Source organism: Parus major, chromosome 1A, assembly GCF_001522545.3.
Source record: "Parus major isolate Abel chromosome 1A, Parus_major1.1, whole genome shotgun sequence".
NCBI classification, from domain to species: domain Eukaryota; kingdom Metazoa; phylum Chordata; class Aves; order Passeriformes; family Paridae; genus Parus; species Parus major.
In genome coordinates, this window is record NC_031773.1 from 14,318,819 (window position 1) to 14,333,361 (window position 14,543).

Here is a 14,543-nt window from a genome sequence, read left to right on the forward strand (position 1 = left end):
CGCCAGCTTTCTGGATTCACTTACCACACCAGTGTTCTTATAACATCAAGTGTTATTGAAAAGGTGGCTCACTAAATAAACCATCTTTCTTCTCTCTATGTAAGTAGTGTTTTTCTTGTTCCTATTCTCACATGCTTATGAGTATAGTGCTGCCCTGAACATTACTTTTTCCAGGTAAGAAAAAAGAAAGAAAATAAATCACTTTCTATCAATAGTCCAGGGAAAGATTAAAACCTCGCCCAGAAATGTGACTGTTAATTTACAGAAACCCATAAAAGCCAGGCTGGATGCCAAGCAGCACAGCATTATTTGTGCTCCAGCATTTTTTACCTCTTTATGTTCATCAGTGCATGACTCGTTAGACAACTCTCATTCCATACAGACAGATGAATAATTGTCTCAAGCAGACATGGCTTATAGCCCTCCTACCTTCTCAAATTGACTGGGTAGGCGGTAAGGAGCAGCTTTCTGCTGTATGAAATACACTCTGTAAATTAAAGATCTTTGTAAATGGTTTGAAGGTTTGGGCTGTTTCTTTGAGTCCTGCTAACACTACAGGACGCAATCGCATCAAGAGCCCCAAAGCACGAAAAAGAGAAGGAGCAAAAGAGAACAATCTCACCAAGTACAACCATTAGGATTTGTAGTATTGATGTAATGAACTGTTTTACTACTTTTATAAACCTCTGCTTGGTGCTTCATGATATTATGAAAGGAAATGAGGAGCCATCATTTACTGCATAATTTTTGGTAAAATTCTGTAGGGATGTGGACTTGGGCCCCAACTCCTCAGTAGATATGTTGGAGAACTGAAAGAGTATAAACCCCTTGGTAGGGAAATGCAGTGAAAAATGAGTGGTGTGCTCAGCAAGGCATGGGAAAGGTCAAGTTACACGGAGTGCTGTGTATCAATTGGCAAAGTGAGCTCCTTTCAGCAAGGTTATTTTAGTAGGCAAACATTTATATAACAAAACAAAGACAACACCAGTTCACACATGACATAAGACCATATCCCAGAGGGTAGGTCACTGCAGAAGATCTCACCACAGCAGCAGGTAAAGGACCTGAGTTCCTCGTAAAGGGGAATATTGGTATATGGGATTGGAAGTGATGCAACCAGCTGGAAAGCTTTAATGCCATTTTGGCATTCACAATTTTTCAAAAGGTAGAGTGGGAGAAGAAAAAAACTCAACAGACTAACTTGAATCTTAGAAACTGAATAATTTCAGCAGCTTAGTTTAATATAGTTTTCCAAAATAAATATTATTAAACAGGTTTCTTGGCAAGACAATTTTTATAAGAGAGGTCTCTCAAATTTACTAGGAAAAGTTCTTGTCAGCACTCAGTTACTGGAAGCTGAAATTAGTCAAGGTCAGATACTTTTTCAAATGCATTTATAGCTCAAGTGGACATTAGAAGCCAGAGCAACAGTGTAGGATTAAGTTATACAGTAAATGAGGCTGTGTGTTTAGGCACCACAATGTCACTACCATGATGGTGATGATATTCATTGAATGTAGGCACATTCTCCTATTTCTGCTGCTTGGACAATGTGAAATCAGCGTGACTTTATTGCTATTGTTTTGTTTTGATCTCACTGTACTTCCCTCTCAAAAAGTAGATTGAAACTTGTACAGTAACGGATTTCTGGAAGATAAATTTTCTTCACAGTGTTCAGATAATCCCTAAAGTAACATTTTGAATATTTTTCCTATTTATTAAGGACATACTTTTTATTGCATGTCACCCCCCATCTATGTCCAGCTTGTTTGGCACAGGTGCCTGTACAGCCTGGCAGTGCTGGAGCCCTTGTCTGTCTCTCACCTGTCTGAACAGCAGCCATAGCTTTTGGTGCTACTGAGAAATAGCAGCAAGACTACATAAAATGACACATGGTTAAGAGAGCAATAGGTCTCAAGTAGAGAATACACACACTTCATGTGCAGTTTATAACTATTTCGTACTCAGTCTATTCATAACTTGCATTTCTTGACATGCACAGTGCTGGAGATCTTGCACCAAGCTTTGTCAATAGGTATGATGGGCTGAAGCCAACAATCACTGTGTCTGGAAGGCACAAAGCAAACTGACAGGTCTCCTACTGAATCTTGGATCTAGCAAGCTGTCCCATGCCTGGCAAGTGGCTTCTCCAGAATGGCCAGTGGGTGTACAAGGCGCATATTTAGCACCTGACCACATGGCTGGCAACCTGTGAATCAACACCAGGAACCATTTGGGCTTGGGAGGTACCTGCTGCAGGAGAAACTGGAGAGCCTTCCACTGAACAGGCAAAGCAAGACAGAAAACATACTGATGGAAAGGAAGGAAGTCAGTATTCAAGGTTCAGTTCCTGGATAAACTTTCAACAGGGCTGCTGTCATATATTCTCTGAAAATCGGATATAGTCCTATTGCCTGCCATTGCTATTAATAATATCAGCCACACATGAATATACTAAAAATCAGATGTTTTTTCAAGTAAGAGTTGAAGGCAAAAAGAAGCCAAAAAGAGGAGAAAGTGAAACAGATGGAAGAAGGTAAAAGCTGCAATATGAACCCCCTGATTTAAACTTGAGAACAACTCTAGCAATGAACACAGTAAGTCTTACCGGGTTTTCAGTCTGGTTGATTCCAATAAGAAACACAAGCTCAGAAAAGAACAGGGCAGCCACCAGGTTTTTGTGGATACTGTGCAAGTTGGAACGCAGTGTGCGGATCAGGACCAGCAAAATGAAGGTGATCAGCAAAGCCGCCAGCGAGATGGAGACGGTTGTGTAAGTGACGATCTTCAGAGGAAGCACCTCCCCATTCTGTAGAAAGACAGATTGACAGGAACTCTTGGGGTTTTCCCTTCTTTTTCCTCCAATCAAATCTATTACTCAGAATGCCAATGTTTTCATTACTCCTGAGCAATATTCAGATTACTTAGGGGCCAATAGGAGTGGATGATGCCACCTCTTTAGCTGCTAAACACGTTGAGTGTGAATGGGCAGCACCCAGAGGATGCACCAACCAGGGAAGAAACTTCTTTCAGCAAAACCAGTGGCAAGTACTGTCAGGCATGGGTAACACACTCCTGACACTGGGACTGATCTACTGACTATGCCCTGAGTCACACACAAAGCTCAAGCTCTGAGTCAAAGCTCTTGAAAACCAAAGTCTCCAAAAATCATGAGCCTGACATCACCCACCTCTCGTTTTGAAATGTCCATCAGGACAGCAAAGCTGGTTATATGGTTGCACTGGCAAGCGATATGGCTCTGGTTTCTGGAAAACAGCTCACACCCTCTGGAGGACCAGGCACCTGTCCCACCAATCCTGTGGGGAAAAAAGGCATTTCTGAGCACCATCCTCTCATCTCCCCTTATCTTCCACTGCCCTCCGTGGCAGCTTGTGCTGCACAACAAGAGAGGACTGCAGATACCAGGACAGAATTATTTATAGCTGTCATCTGCCTGAAAGGGTATCATCAAATTAAAAAGGTCTTCAGTTGAAATAGTTTCTGATAAGACAGCTGGCTCTGATGCCCAGATTTTGTGGGTTTTTAACAGTCTGTTCTGAATTTACAAAAAAAATAATTAAAATTTGCTTGAGAGTCAGTGACCACACAACCAATATGGGAAAGAGATTACACCAAACAAAATGTCTGTAACCAAGGTAAATATAACTGAACCACAGAGGGACACATGTTTTTGAGTCATGTGAAATAAGTTTCAGCAATAATATGATATCATTATGGAGTTTCTCTGAAAAGTACACAAGATAAGGTAAAACCTTCTCTAATCAATAACATTTCATATAAAAGCTCTTACATTAATATATTTTATTAATTTATATAATATATATTATTATACATTATTATACATTATTATTATATTATATTATATTATATTATGTTATATCTCTTATATAATAGGGAGGAACTGCTGCCTAAAAATTCTTCTCTGTGCAGTTTTGGTTAAGTTCAGTGACTTCATAAACTATTTTGTGTCAATATTAATTATTCTATTCTGAAGACAACGAGTAATAAAAATAGTCTTGCTGTTACTGAAAGATTTTTCAATTAGCTATGACAAGACCACTTTTTTTTTCAGCAATAAAATATTTGTTAAATTTTAATATCACTTTTTCTCAAAAAGTACTCTCTTTCTGAAAGCTCTTTCATTACATGCCATGTAAGAGCTGCTTTTCAATTGTGGCTGTAGGAATATATAACACAGATAACAATGCCACTGAAGTTGCCAGCAAATAGCTAACAGATGAATCACTCTAGAGCTAATGAGTTATTCAAGCTCATACAATGTTTAAAAATTTATGGAAAAGGCCCTGCAATTCCCTCACAATCAGCAGATTGACAGAGTGTATACAAGCAAAAACACTACCTCACATGTGGGCAAATGGAAGAGCTTATTAATGTGAACATAAGAGATTTCTGTTGTATCTTTGATTCTTTAAATGACATAATCTCCTGAAGCCTTTAACTAGCAGGCACACATTCCCTAGGTCAGTTTGCTGTTTTATTTCCAGCACAGGATATTGCCTTTTAGTGGATTTTTCCATAGGTTTACTAGAGTTTTTGTGTTGTTAGGAAACAAGTAACAGCTATTCCCTTTCCCTGGGCAGACCATGTCATCCTCTCACCATGTACCTGGGTTTGTAGCTGGAAATTGCAATATATACATAATAGTTACAATATGGTGAAAGCATAAGATGAAAGTGGTTAACTCTCAAAACATTTTCTTTTGTTTTATTCACACTCTTGAAATATCTCCAAAAGGACTGTGCTGTTTCCACAATACCATAAAACAAATGAAACATCAGCATATACAGTTCCAGCTCATATAATTTTTCTCATTTTCAAGAAAAAGATGTCTTTATCTTAAACTTTACTGAATATAAAAGACCTAAATGAACCATTTTCAGAACATTTCATCTTCTTCCTAACACTTCCCTCCTAGAGTCAAGTACTTTCTCCTTATATCCTGCTACTGTGTGACAATTATTTTCCATGAACTGTAAAGGTTTAATGCTCCAAAGAAGGTATTTCCTCTCCCTCCAATTTTTCACTAAAACAAATGAAAGCAATGGTTGATGAAATGAAACTTAAGTAACTTACCAGTGCAACTGTCTTTGTATTGACATTCGATTCAAAAAATTGTGATTCAGAAATTCATAATCTTTACTCCTAATTTTATCTGCAAAACCTCAGTCCTCATTTCTACCAAAATGAAGATTTGGTTTTGTAATTTTTTGCACTGGCCCTGCCTAAGGCACCAAGGGTATCTACTCTGTCCATAGTCACTAGAGCGTGCCCATGGAAGAGTTGAATCATCTCCTGAAAATCCTGACTTAAAGATTTCAGACAAGCCATGAATTCAGACACTGGAGTCAGACCATGCCTGTCCAGACATACAGCTGTGGGCAAAAAGCATGGGAAAATACAATGAAATTGTGAGATTTATTATTTCTGGGTGAAAATGAACCCTGAAGAAAGACATGACAGCACTGTGTTTCTTAGAAACCACATGGCTAATCCTTTGTTTGAGGAGTTATGATAATTATTTTCATTTTGCACAGGTTGGTGGGAAATGACTACATGGCTCTATTCCACCAAAAATCAGTTGTCAATTGAATAGACAGACCAAGACAGGGTTTCCTTCAGAATTATCTTCCCAGGCAGGACTTTTTTGCTACTCAGACAGTTGTCACTCACAGCCCTAAAACAAGCAGCAGACATACGTGATGGAGTGATTCCAGAAGACACAGACAGGCTTCGTTCTCTCCTCTGTTTCCAGCATGGCATACTCCACTATGATGGGCTTTTCCACCAGGTTGGGAGGAAACTCCCCATCACTGTGAATGGCTGTGCTCACTACAGGTGTGTTGATGATAGGGCGATTTGGCAATCTGCACAAGGAGAAAAACTGCAGTGATCCACACATCAAAATGCAAAGCTACAGTCTGCAAATAGAAGATTTCCAGTTGCTTCTGGTCAGAAAGTGAGGCAGGCATACCATCAGCCTTCCATACAGATGTGTTTCCAAAAACTGCTAGCTCTTCTGGCATAGTAATTCTCCCACAGTGTGCCAGAGGACATGAGACAGTACTGTGGTGAGAACAGCAGCACTGATGACATTTGGCTGCTATAAAAGCAGCTCTGTCTCCCCCAGGCATTCAGAGAGTAGAAGAAGGGATCTAAATTCACAAACAGGTCTGAAGTTTACCTCAAGCTCCTTCTGTCAGGATCATAGTTTTCAGGCAGGAGGTGTCCCAGAGATCGATATATAATGACCATGGCAACAGTATGATGTGTCTCAATGTCTGGGTGTCGCTTCTTTCTCTTTGCAAAAGCACTCTCAGGGCTGAACACATCACTGTTCAGCTTAGAGGGTATTTTCTGATTTGAAGGTTTCATTGTAGGCACTGCTATGGAATTCACACAAATATTAAATTCTTTGCACATAGCTTCAGAGCTACCATTTAAACTGGTAATTTTGCTTTGCCAAGATACAATAATACTAGAGTTGTTACAACTCCAGGCTTAGAGCACTCAGCAGGCTCCTAATGTTATATTTGATATTTTTAATAAAATTTCGCACAATTCATAGTTATATAGCTGATAATCAAATAAACATTGAACAGTGAAAAGCCATTTAGTCTAGCTATAAAATAAGCAATTTCTAAGCTAAAATGTCCATAAGTATACAAGTGCCCCATGCATAACTTAAGGAGAACATTAAAACATTATGCATGCTGTTAAATTGCATGTACCTTTCTAAATGGCAAAACTAGTATTCATGAATACACCAGCTACTCAAATAAGATTTCTCCCTGATAATTCAGTCATCAGTGAGCTTTCAGTTTTGGAAGATTATCTTAAAATTACCATTCCCTTTTTTCTTATAGAATCACAGGAGCAGATACTCTGTTTCTAAGCATAAAGTCATAAAGCTGTATTAGCTTACCATGTATTATTTTCAGAAGAGTTAATATTTCCCTATTCAGAAGACATTCAGCCATGGTACACGTATTAAACTTTGAGTTACCCTCTCTCCCTTTGCCCAAAAAACCTTGTGGTACTTTGCAGCAATCCTGGGGTACTTCAAAGACAGTGAGAAGCAGGTACTCTCCCATGTATTTTCCCTTATCACCCAGCTCAAGACTTCTTCATTGCTGCCTAGTTCTGACAACACCTCTCTTTGCTCCCAGATTTGGGTTCTCCATCTCTCACAGCACCTCCTTCCATCCCTGCAGGGACTGGAGGAAGACGGCTGTGGGACTGCAGGCGCTGGGCAGCCATCCCATCCTATCCTGGTGGGAACAGAGGCAGAGCATGTCTCCTGCTCTGACAGGGCTTTGAGGGGCTGCAGGCGAGACCTGACAGACAGGTACAGCCAGTCCCACAGCCCCCCATGCCTCCATCACTGCCGGCAGGCAAAATGCCTCAGAAGTATGCACAGCTGCTCCATCCCTAAATAATGTTCACTCACAGACGGTCACCCTGCTGTCACCCTAGTACCACTCTGCTCCCTGGGGATCAATCCTGCTCCCTGGGAGCTGGCCATAATTGCTCATCAAACAGCAGCAGAAGGGTTTTACCTTTCCTTTCTGAAGGTCTGAATAAAGTATCAGGGAAGACAACAGATGACTCCAGATCTTTTGGGTAATCTTCTTTAATCTCATGAAATCGTGGTATTCTGGCTCCCGTGAAATTAGACTTGTCAAAGATGTCAACAGCAATAACTGGGGGGGATAAAAGTTTCTCATCACCACAGTGAAATATTATTGAAAGGTTAAAATGCCTGCACAATGCAGGTTAGAACTTTAAACCCCAAAATAGAAAGTATTTTTTTTTTTTCAGTAACACCTTATATGATAACTAAAAGTGTATGTGTCAGCATTATGTAACATTTATCAAATTATACATTTAGTGTTCACTGGAAAGGAATTTGCAAGACAGTATCTCATACTACAAAAACACTACTGCAAATATTGGAAATAAAAAACCATAAAATTGTTTAAGTTGGAAAAGAACTCCAAGATCAAGTCGAACTATTAACTCAGCACCACCAAGTCCAGCACTACACCATGGCTCCAAGAGCCACATCTACATGGCTTAAATACCTCCAGGGATGGTGACTTCCCTGGGCTGTCTGTTTGAATGCCTGAGAATTTTTTCAGTGAAGAAATTTTTCCTAATATCCTTCTTGAGGTAGATTCCTTTGCTGGTACTTCTCCAGCAGCAGCTGACTGGGGTTTTACAGAGGCTTTTCCCTGGCTGCTGTTCAGTGAATGCTGCTGCTTCACAAAGTTCCTCCAAGTGCTGCTGGCTTGCTCCACTGTGTGCTGCATGCTCCAATTTTAGACCTGCTTTTTAATGGGAAGACTAAATCTACTGCTTCAAAAACATACATCTGCTGGATTGCAAAGTCAGCTGACCAAAGAAAATAACATGCATTTTATCTGGGACTACTCCTTAGTCCTCCACTGGCAGTTCCTCCCTAGCTTACCTCATCATCTCTGCCTGTTTAACTGCCAAAGTACTTAAAAGCAGTTGAGTTTGCTTTAACTTTCTCATTTAAAACAAGTCACTGAGTGCCAGTTTACATGTCCTGGGGGTGACCCTACACCAAAAGGTGTGATCCTCTGCAAATTTCTGTATGAAGAAATATCCACGTTAAGACCTGCAAATTCCCATTCCTTTCCTAGTTTCTAACTAACTCCCAGATGAGCCATTAGGAAACTCTATTACCATGTTCACCTGGAAAAACTGTTCAAAAGAAAACAGACCTCTTTCAAGCCAGAGTTGCCTCATCCCTCTCAAGCTCACACCTCTTTATACAGGAAGAACTGGTTGAGAAAAAAATCATGATTTACAACCTGCAAGAAATTCTGGGGTTTGTTTTCATCTCAGTTCAGCTGGGCTAAAGGTCACACTTTTTTCCTGAGTATGAAGATAAAAATATTTTGATTCTCAAAGTCCTGAATCATAATAAAGTATTTTGGTTTTGTTTTATTAAAGAAAAATCAAAGTGTTTCCGTTTGGCTTAGCTCAACAATAATCTGTGCCCCGTTGATGCAGGATGGTACAGCCTTTGTAACTTGACTGTCTTACGTCTTTGATTTTCTGCCCCCGTGATTGTGGACATAAAGCATTCTTGGGACAAGGCTTGTAGCCAATTCAAATTCTTATTATAACAGCAGGTGTAGTTAGGAAAATAAAACAAACTTTTGGCACATAAACCTTCATATCTGAAATAAAAGCAACAGCTTGAAAAGCTTAAAGCAAGTTCAGGCTGATACAGTTTAGAGCACCTCTGAAAGAAAAAGCAAATAGCAATGCTTCTTGTGAGGGACCTCTGAAGGTCAGCAACAGCTCCATCTCACCTCCCACTCAGAGCAGGACTATCACCAACACCCCCTCAGTGCAAGACTGTGTGTAGCTGGGAAGAAAATTACAGAGGGCAGGGGAGAAAATGGGGAAATAAGCTGACCAGGCTGTGGTTGCTGTGCTTCACCTGCATATGCACTGCAGGGATGTCCACGAAATACAGTCCAAAGTGCAGGAGATGCTATTTGTCAGAGGAGAAATTTCCTGTGATAGGTGAAGAAGGTGTCTTGGTATGTCTGATGTTTCCTTCTCAGTTTAGACTCATTCTGGATATTTTGGATCCCATGGATTTTGCTCTGATTACGTGCTTTGCAAGACTGGGATGGCATTTGAAGGATTGGTGATTCTGTGAAAATACCTTTCAGTACAAGAATCTCTATAGATTATGATTTTCTGGATAGGTTCTGGGTTAGGAAAGTATGTGAAAATCAGAGGTATAATCACAGAATCATCTAGGTTGGAAAAGACATATAAGATTGAATGCAGCCTTTAATGGATTATTACCCTGTCAACTAGACCACAGCACTAAATGCCACATCCAGTTGCTTCTTGAACATCTCCAGGGCTGGCAATTCTACCACCTCCCTGGGCAGCCTACACCTATGCAAGTAGATTAATAATATGCAATAAAATCAATAGTAGGGTTACTTTTTTTTATATTGCAGTAATTCTTCAGGGGGTATTGGTATGATTCCTCCAAAAATGAGATCTACAACATTCACCTATAGTAGTTGGTCTCAAAAGGCATTACCTTTATTTACAAACTTAGTCCTTCCTACTATCTCTACACTGCTATGACTGCAACGAAAAGCCACATGGAGCAGTGGCATGGTCCAGAGGCAAAACAGATCAGCCATCTCCCAGGAATCCCCCATGGCAACAGAAAGATATGGATCAAGGCTCGATGGATCAGAAACTAATGCAATGATTTTTCTCAGTGGGTACAATTAAAACAAATAACCAGCACCTCTATCCAGCACATTTTTAAGACTCAAAAAAAATGGCAGTTTTCAACACAGATACTCACTCATGTTAGTGGCAACAATGACAAAAGGTCTCAGGTAGGTTCTTTTCATGTTCTGGGCCACATTGTTGAAATATTCCTCATAGTGCCTAAGCAGGTGAGCGGTGCCACCCTCCGTTCGCTGAATTTGCTCCCAGTGCTCCTTGTTGCCAGGGTCCAGTAAAGCACTACCCACTTTGATAATATTCTGAGAAATAAAGTACAAGTCTAAATTATGAAGCAAACACAGAGCTGGGTTTCAAGTGAGAAGTATTGAAAATGATTGGCCTGACTGCCTCAAGTGACTGTATAATGAAATATTTAATGCAGGCATGTTCTACCGCAGCCATATAAAAATGTGCACACCAGTTACTCACCCAGAGGTTTTTTGGTCATGTAAAGCAAATCCCTCCAAGCTTTTACAAGAAAAGTAAGCCAAAATTGGAGACTGTAAGAGAACTGCCTACTCTCTTCCCCCTAATGACAGGAAATCGAGCAAGAAAATGCAGGAGGAAAACCTATCAGTGTTTTCTTTGTTCCTGAGAGATCAGACATATGAAAAGCACAGCTCTTTGCAGGTACACTGAAGAACTTCCCCAGAGAAATCAAAATAATGTTTTTTTGTTGAAAAACAAAAGAAAGCCATGGATAGAAATATCACTTCCTCTTTTACTTTAATTTTTTCTTTTACTTTGTTTCCTAAATAACGAAGACAACTTATAGTGTGAAGAATGATAAAAGTGAGTATTAATTTGCATAAACAAACCTGAAAATACATAAGAAAACTTAAATCATGTTATTGTCTCCCCATTTTTACGTTGCTTAAAAATGGTATTAAAAAGGCATTTCTATCTGAGGACCTGAATCTTTGGCCCTTTCTTAGAAAAATATGCAAAGGGACCCTCAGACTGAATGGAAGGAGATTGACTCCAAAAGAGAGTGCTAAATGGCTTAAATGAGAAACATGCTAAGAAGTTTTTAAATGGTGTACATATGAACTATGTTGTTGCAACAAAACCTAATTCTTAATTAAGGAAAAATTGGTGTAAATGATGGTAGGAATTAATCACCACAAGCTCTAAAATAGCCAAGACAAATATTTAGGCTTCATTTAGAACGAGCTGTCTGTATCCTGTCTGTATTGTTTGAGGCTGCAAGCATGGATCTGAGCTAAAAGAGACTCCCAATATGACCACCCTTATCTAGGGTAAGAAACACAACATGGTTCCCAGGAATGCAGGAGGCACATACTGTACTTGGTACCAGGCCTCCTCCATGTTTGTGAACATTATTTATGGTTTTTTATTATCTATTTTTCAGGCTTCTATGTGGGACTATAAAAAAGAAATCCTTCTCCCCTTGTGCTTCCTCAGCCTAGGATGTTACCTCCTTTTATTCATGAGCTGTACTCGTTAGTTTTCAGATTCCTGACCTATGCTAAAATATTTAGGGAGTTCTTGAAAACATCATCTGTATGAATTTCAATGCCAAGTGCAGAGAACAATAAATTAAAGCACACATTTCCAAACCAATTTTTTTTGCTTATTGTTCATATTTCTACTTAACAAAACATGCTAGAAATGAAGTTCCTTTTCAAGAACTGAATGGCTTGTTTCCCAGCCCACAGAGAAACAAAAAAACTGAATCTCTTAAAATCTAGTGCATCTAAAACATAAAATGTTTCAGAAGTTCTCCACTCTCTGCTGACTACACAGCCCAAGTCACTAAGGAATTTTCTCAGACGCATTTCTTCCTGCTCCTAACTCCCCTGTGACATCCTCTCCTGGTGCAGCTTGGCTTTGCACAGGCTCTCCAATTTCACCCCAAAGTCTGCCTGACCTATCTGGTCCCCTTGAGTACTGTGAGCAGTGACTTGGGTGTAACACACCTTCTAAGAGAGCCAAACAATCTCTGGCCAGCACAGATGCCAGTCCTGACCCCTGGAGGGTCATTCCACACACTGGTGCCCCAGTTCTGGGCTCTGCTAGCACAGCTCCAAACAGATGTTTTAGCTTGCACTCTGTGTTGTGCCATGGTCAGGATCCTGGAAATAGTATGGGCAAGAGTGGAGAACAGTACCCCATACACATGGGATTGAGGAAAGCTCTATAAGCCTGACATGGGTCATCCAGCCTTACATTATCAGACCACAGAATACTCCCAACTGCCTTCAAATTTCACATTTTTCCACCACAACTACATATTTTCCCAGGCAGTGAGGGTGCTACAGCTTGTTCTCTAGCCCTGGTCAGGTCTTTGGTAACAACTGGGTCTTTCATGAATGCTCTGGGTAGCAGAAGCTCTCTGGTACTCATTTTAGTATGTGTCTTAAAATACCAATATGATATGGAATGCCTTTCAATGTACCAACTTGTGACTCAAGTGTTCTCAAACCTGAATTAGAGGAAACCCTCAGAGTCAGTAACTGGCTCAGACTTAGTTCACTGCAGATTTAAATGAGCATGATCACATTAGGCATGTTTTACAGCAAAAATAAATACAGTTCACAAAATTATTTTAGCCAGGAAAAACAGATTAACTTGATGATTTTTTTTCATATGGGCCATATTGCTTTTGGCTGTTGCTATGACGATGTTTTTTAAAAAAGGACATTCTACTATATTTGTATTACACATACGTATGTGTGCATAGACACATGCATAACCAACTTTCCATTCTAATCTGAGAAGAAAGGCTTATTTGTGGAACAGATTAGGCAATTACACTTCACCTTGGTCAAAGACAAATTCAATTACCCACTGCCACCTGATTTTTAAGAGAAACTGTAAGGGCTCAGCACAGTATAGAGTATTTCTCTTACCTCATTGAATTCCACATCCCTTGTGGCTGCCAAGTCAAACCCTTGCTGCTGGCTCTCATACTGGAGGACCCGGATCATTATCTGGTAAGCTGTCCTCACGTCATTGCCATACAAGCTGTGTGTATATTTGGTGGCATTCTGCAGCGCTCTCACGATCCGTATGGTTTTGTCTCCATCCAGCTTGGTCTCATTGTGGTGTAACTTCTCATTCTGAATCAGATAAAAAGGAATAAAAAATCCTATTATATATATTATTATAATATTGGCAGCAAAACTCGATGGCAAATGTGAGAGCCAGAAAAGCACCAGTGTCCTGATGGAAAATGAGGGTGTTCAAGGATGCAGTCAAAAGATTGAGTGCAGAGATATCAAACTGGAGTCCAAACTGATCTTTATTTACAAAATAAAGGGAAAACTGGGAAAACCCAGCTTACCATGATTTTTAGATCCACAAAAGTGTTAGTGGTGCAGTTGAAAAGCTCAGGAGGAAGCCAGCCCTTCTCAATGTTACAATGGCGAACAGCATTTCCTGAAGGAAACAAAGCATCAATGGAAAACAATGTTCTGAAGTGGGCAGGGTAAATATTCATAGATTTCAACTATCCTAGGCTTTCAGATTTCCTACATTTTCAAGTTGTTCAAAGCTACACATGTATTTCAATTTCCAAACAGGATTCCTGTAAGAGAGAAGTTAAAGACTACCAATCTTCAGGAATTGCTTCCCCCAGGCTTTGGAGAAAAGTCAGGCAAACTCCAAGCTCTGCCCAACTGCTCTCAGCCTCACTGCCTGATTGCTCTCAAATTAATTCATTCATTTCTTTATACCAATAAAGAGAAAGACTCTGCACTTCCTAAGTATTCCTGAAAATCAACCCCTGATGAGATTTCTGTGCAATAGCCTACATAGGAAGATCTCCTGGACAAATGCTGTATTCATGTCAACACATGCCCACACATCTGCATGCTGCATGTGCTAAACACTTCAGCCAACATGCATAATTGTCTTTTTGCCACTTGTAAATGGACTGTGAGCAGCTTACTATTTAATTTAGCCTATTATATTTTGTGCTATTTGTCAAACAATTTTAAAATGTAAGTCTTGGCTGAGAATCCTTCACCATAAATTGCAAGTAATCAAATTCAAAATTTACATTTGTGCTAGTTAATTTGCACATAACATACTGCATGTGTCTAAGCCATTTAATTACCAATATCTAAATAAGAACTATAATTAATTTTACTGTATCTAATTACATTATTTCTCTTCCATGATTAGGTGAATATAATTAAGCCTCAGTTTCTTTGTCTGAATATTCATTATTATAAAAC

General features: G+C 39.7%; 1 protein-coding gene across 7 annotated transcripts in view; it reads right to left on the reverse strand.

The window, feature by feature from the left end:
* CELSR1 (cadherin EGF LAG seven-pass G-type receptor 1) overlaps positions 1–14,543 on the reverse strand; it is a 162,091-nt gene that overhangs the window by 18,546 nt on the left and 129,002 nt on the right. For 5 of the 7 annotated variants that reach the window (XM_015628138.3, XM_015628135.2, XM_015628137.2 and 2 more), the window contains exons 17-24: positions 13,649–13,743; positions 13,215–13,424; positions 10,418–10,601; positions 7,599–7,742; positions 6,224–6,425; positions 5,739–5,906; positions 3,191–3,317; positions 2,609–2,809 (exon numbers count right to left, since the gene is read on the reverse strand). In XM_015628138.3, the coding sequence (XP_015483624.1) occupies positions 2,609–2,809; positions 3,191–3,317; positions 5,739–5,906; positions 6,224–6,425; positions 7,599–7,742; positions 10,418–10,601; positions 13,215–13,424; positions 13,649–13,743 (1,331 nt within the window). The remainder of the gene's footprint in view (positions 1–2,608; positions 2,810–3,190; positions 3,318–5,738; positions 5,907–6,223; positions 6,426–7,598; positions 7,743–10,417; positions 10,602–13,214; positions 13,425–13,648; positions 13,744–14,543) is intronic. The other 2 variants (XM_015628139.3, XM_015628136.2) reach the window with 1 other exon arrangement.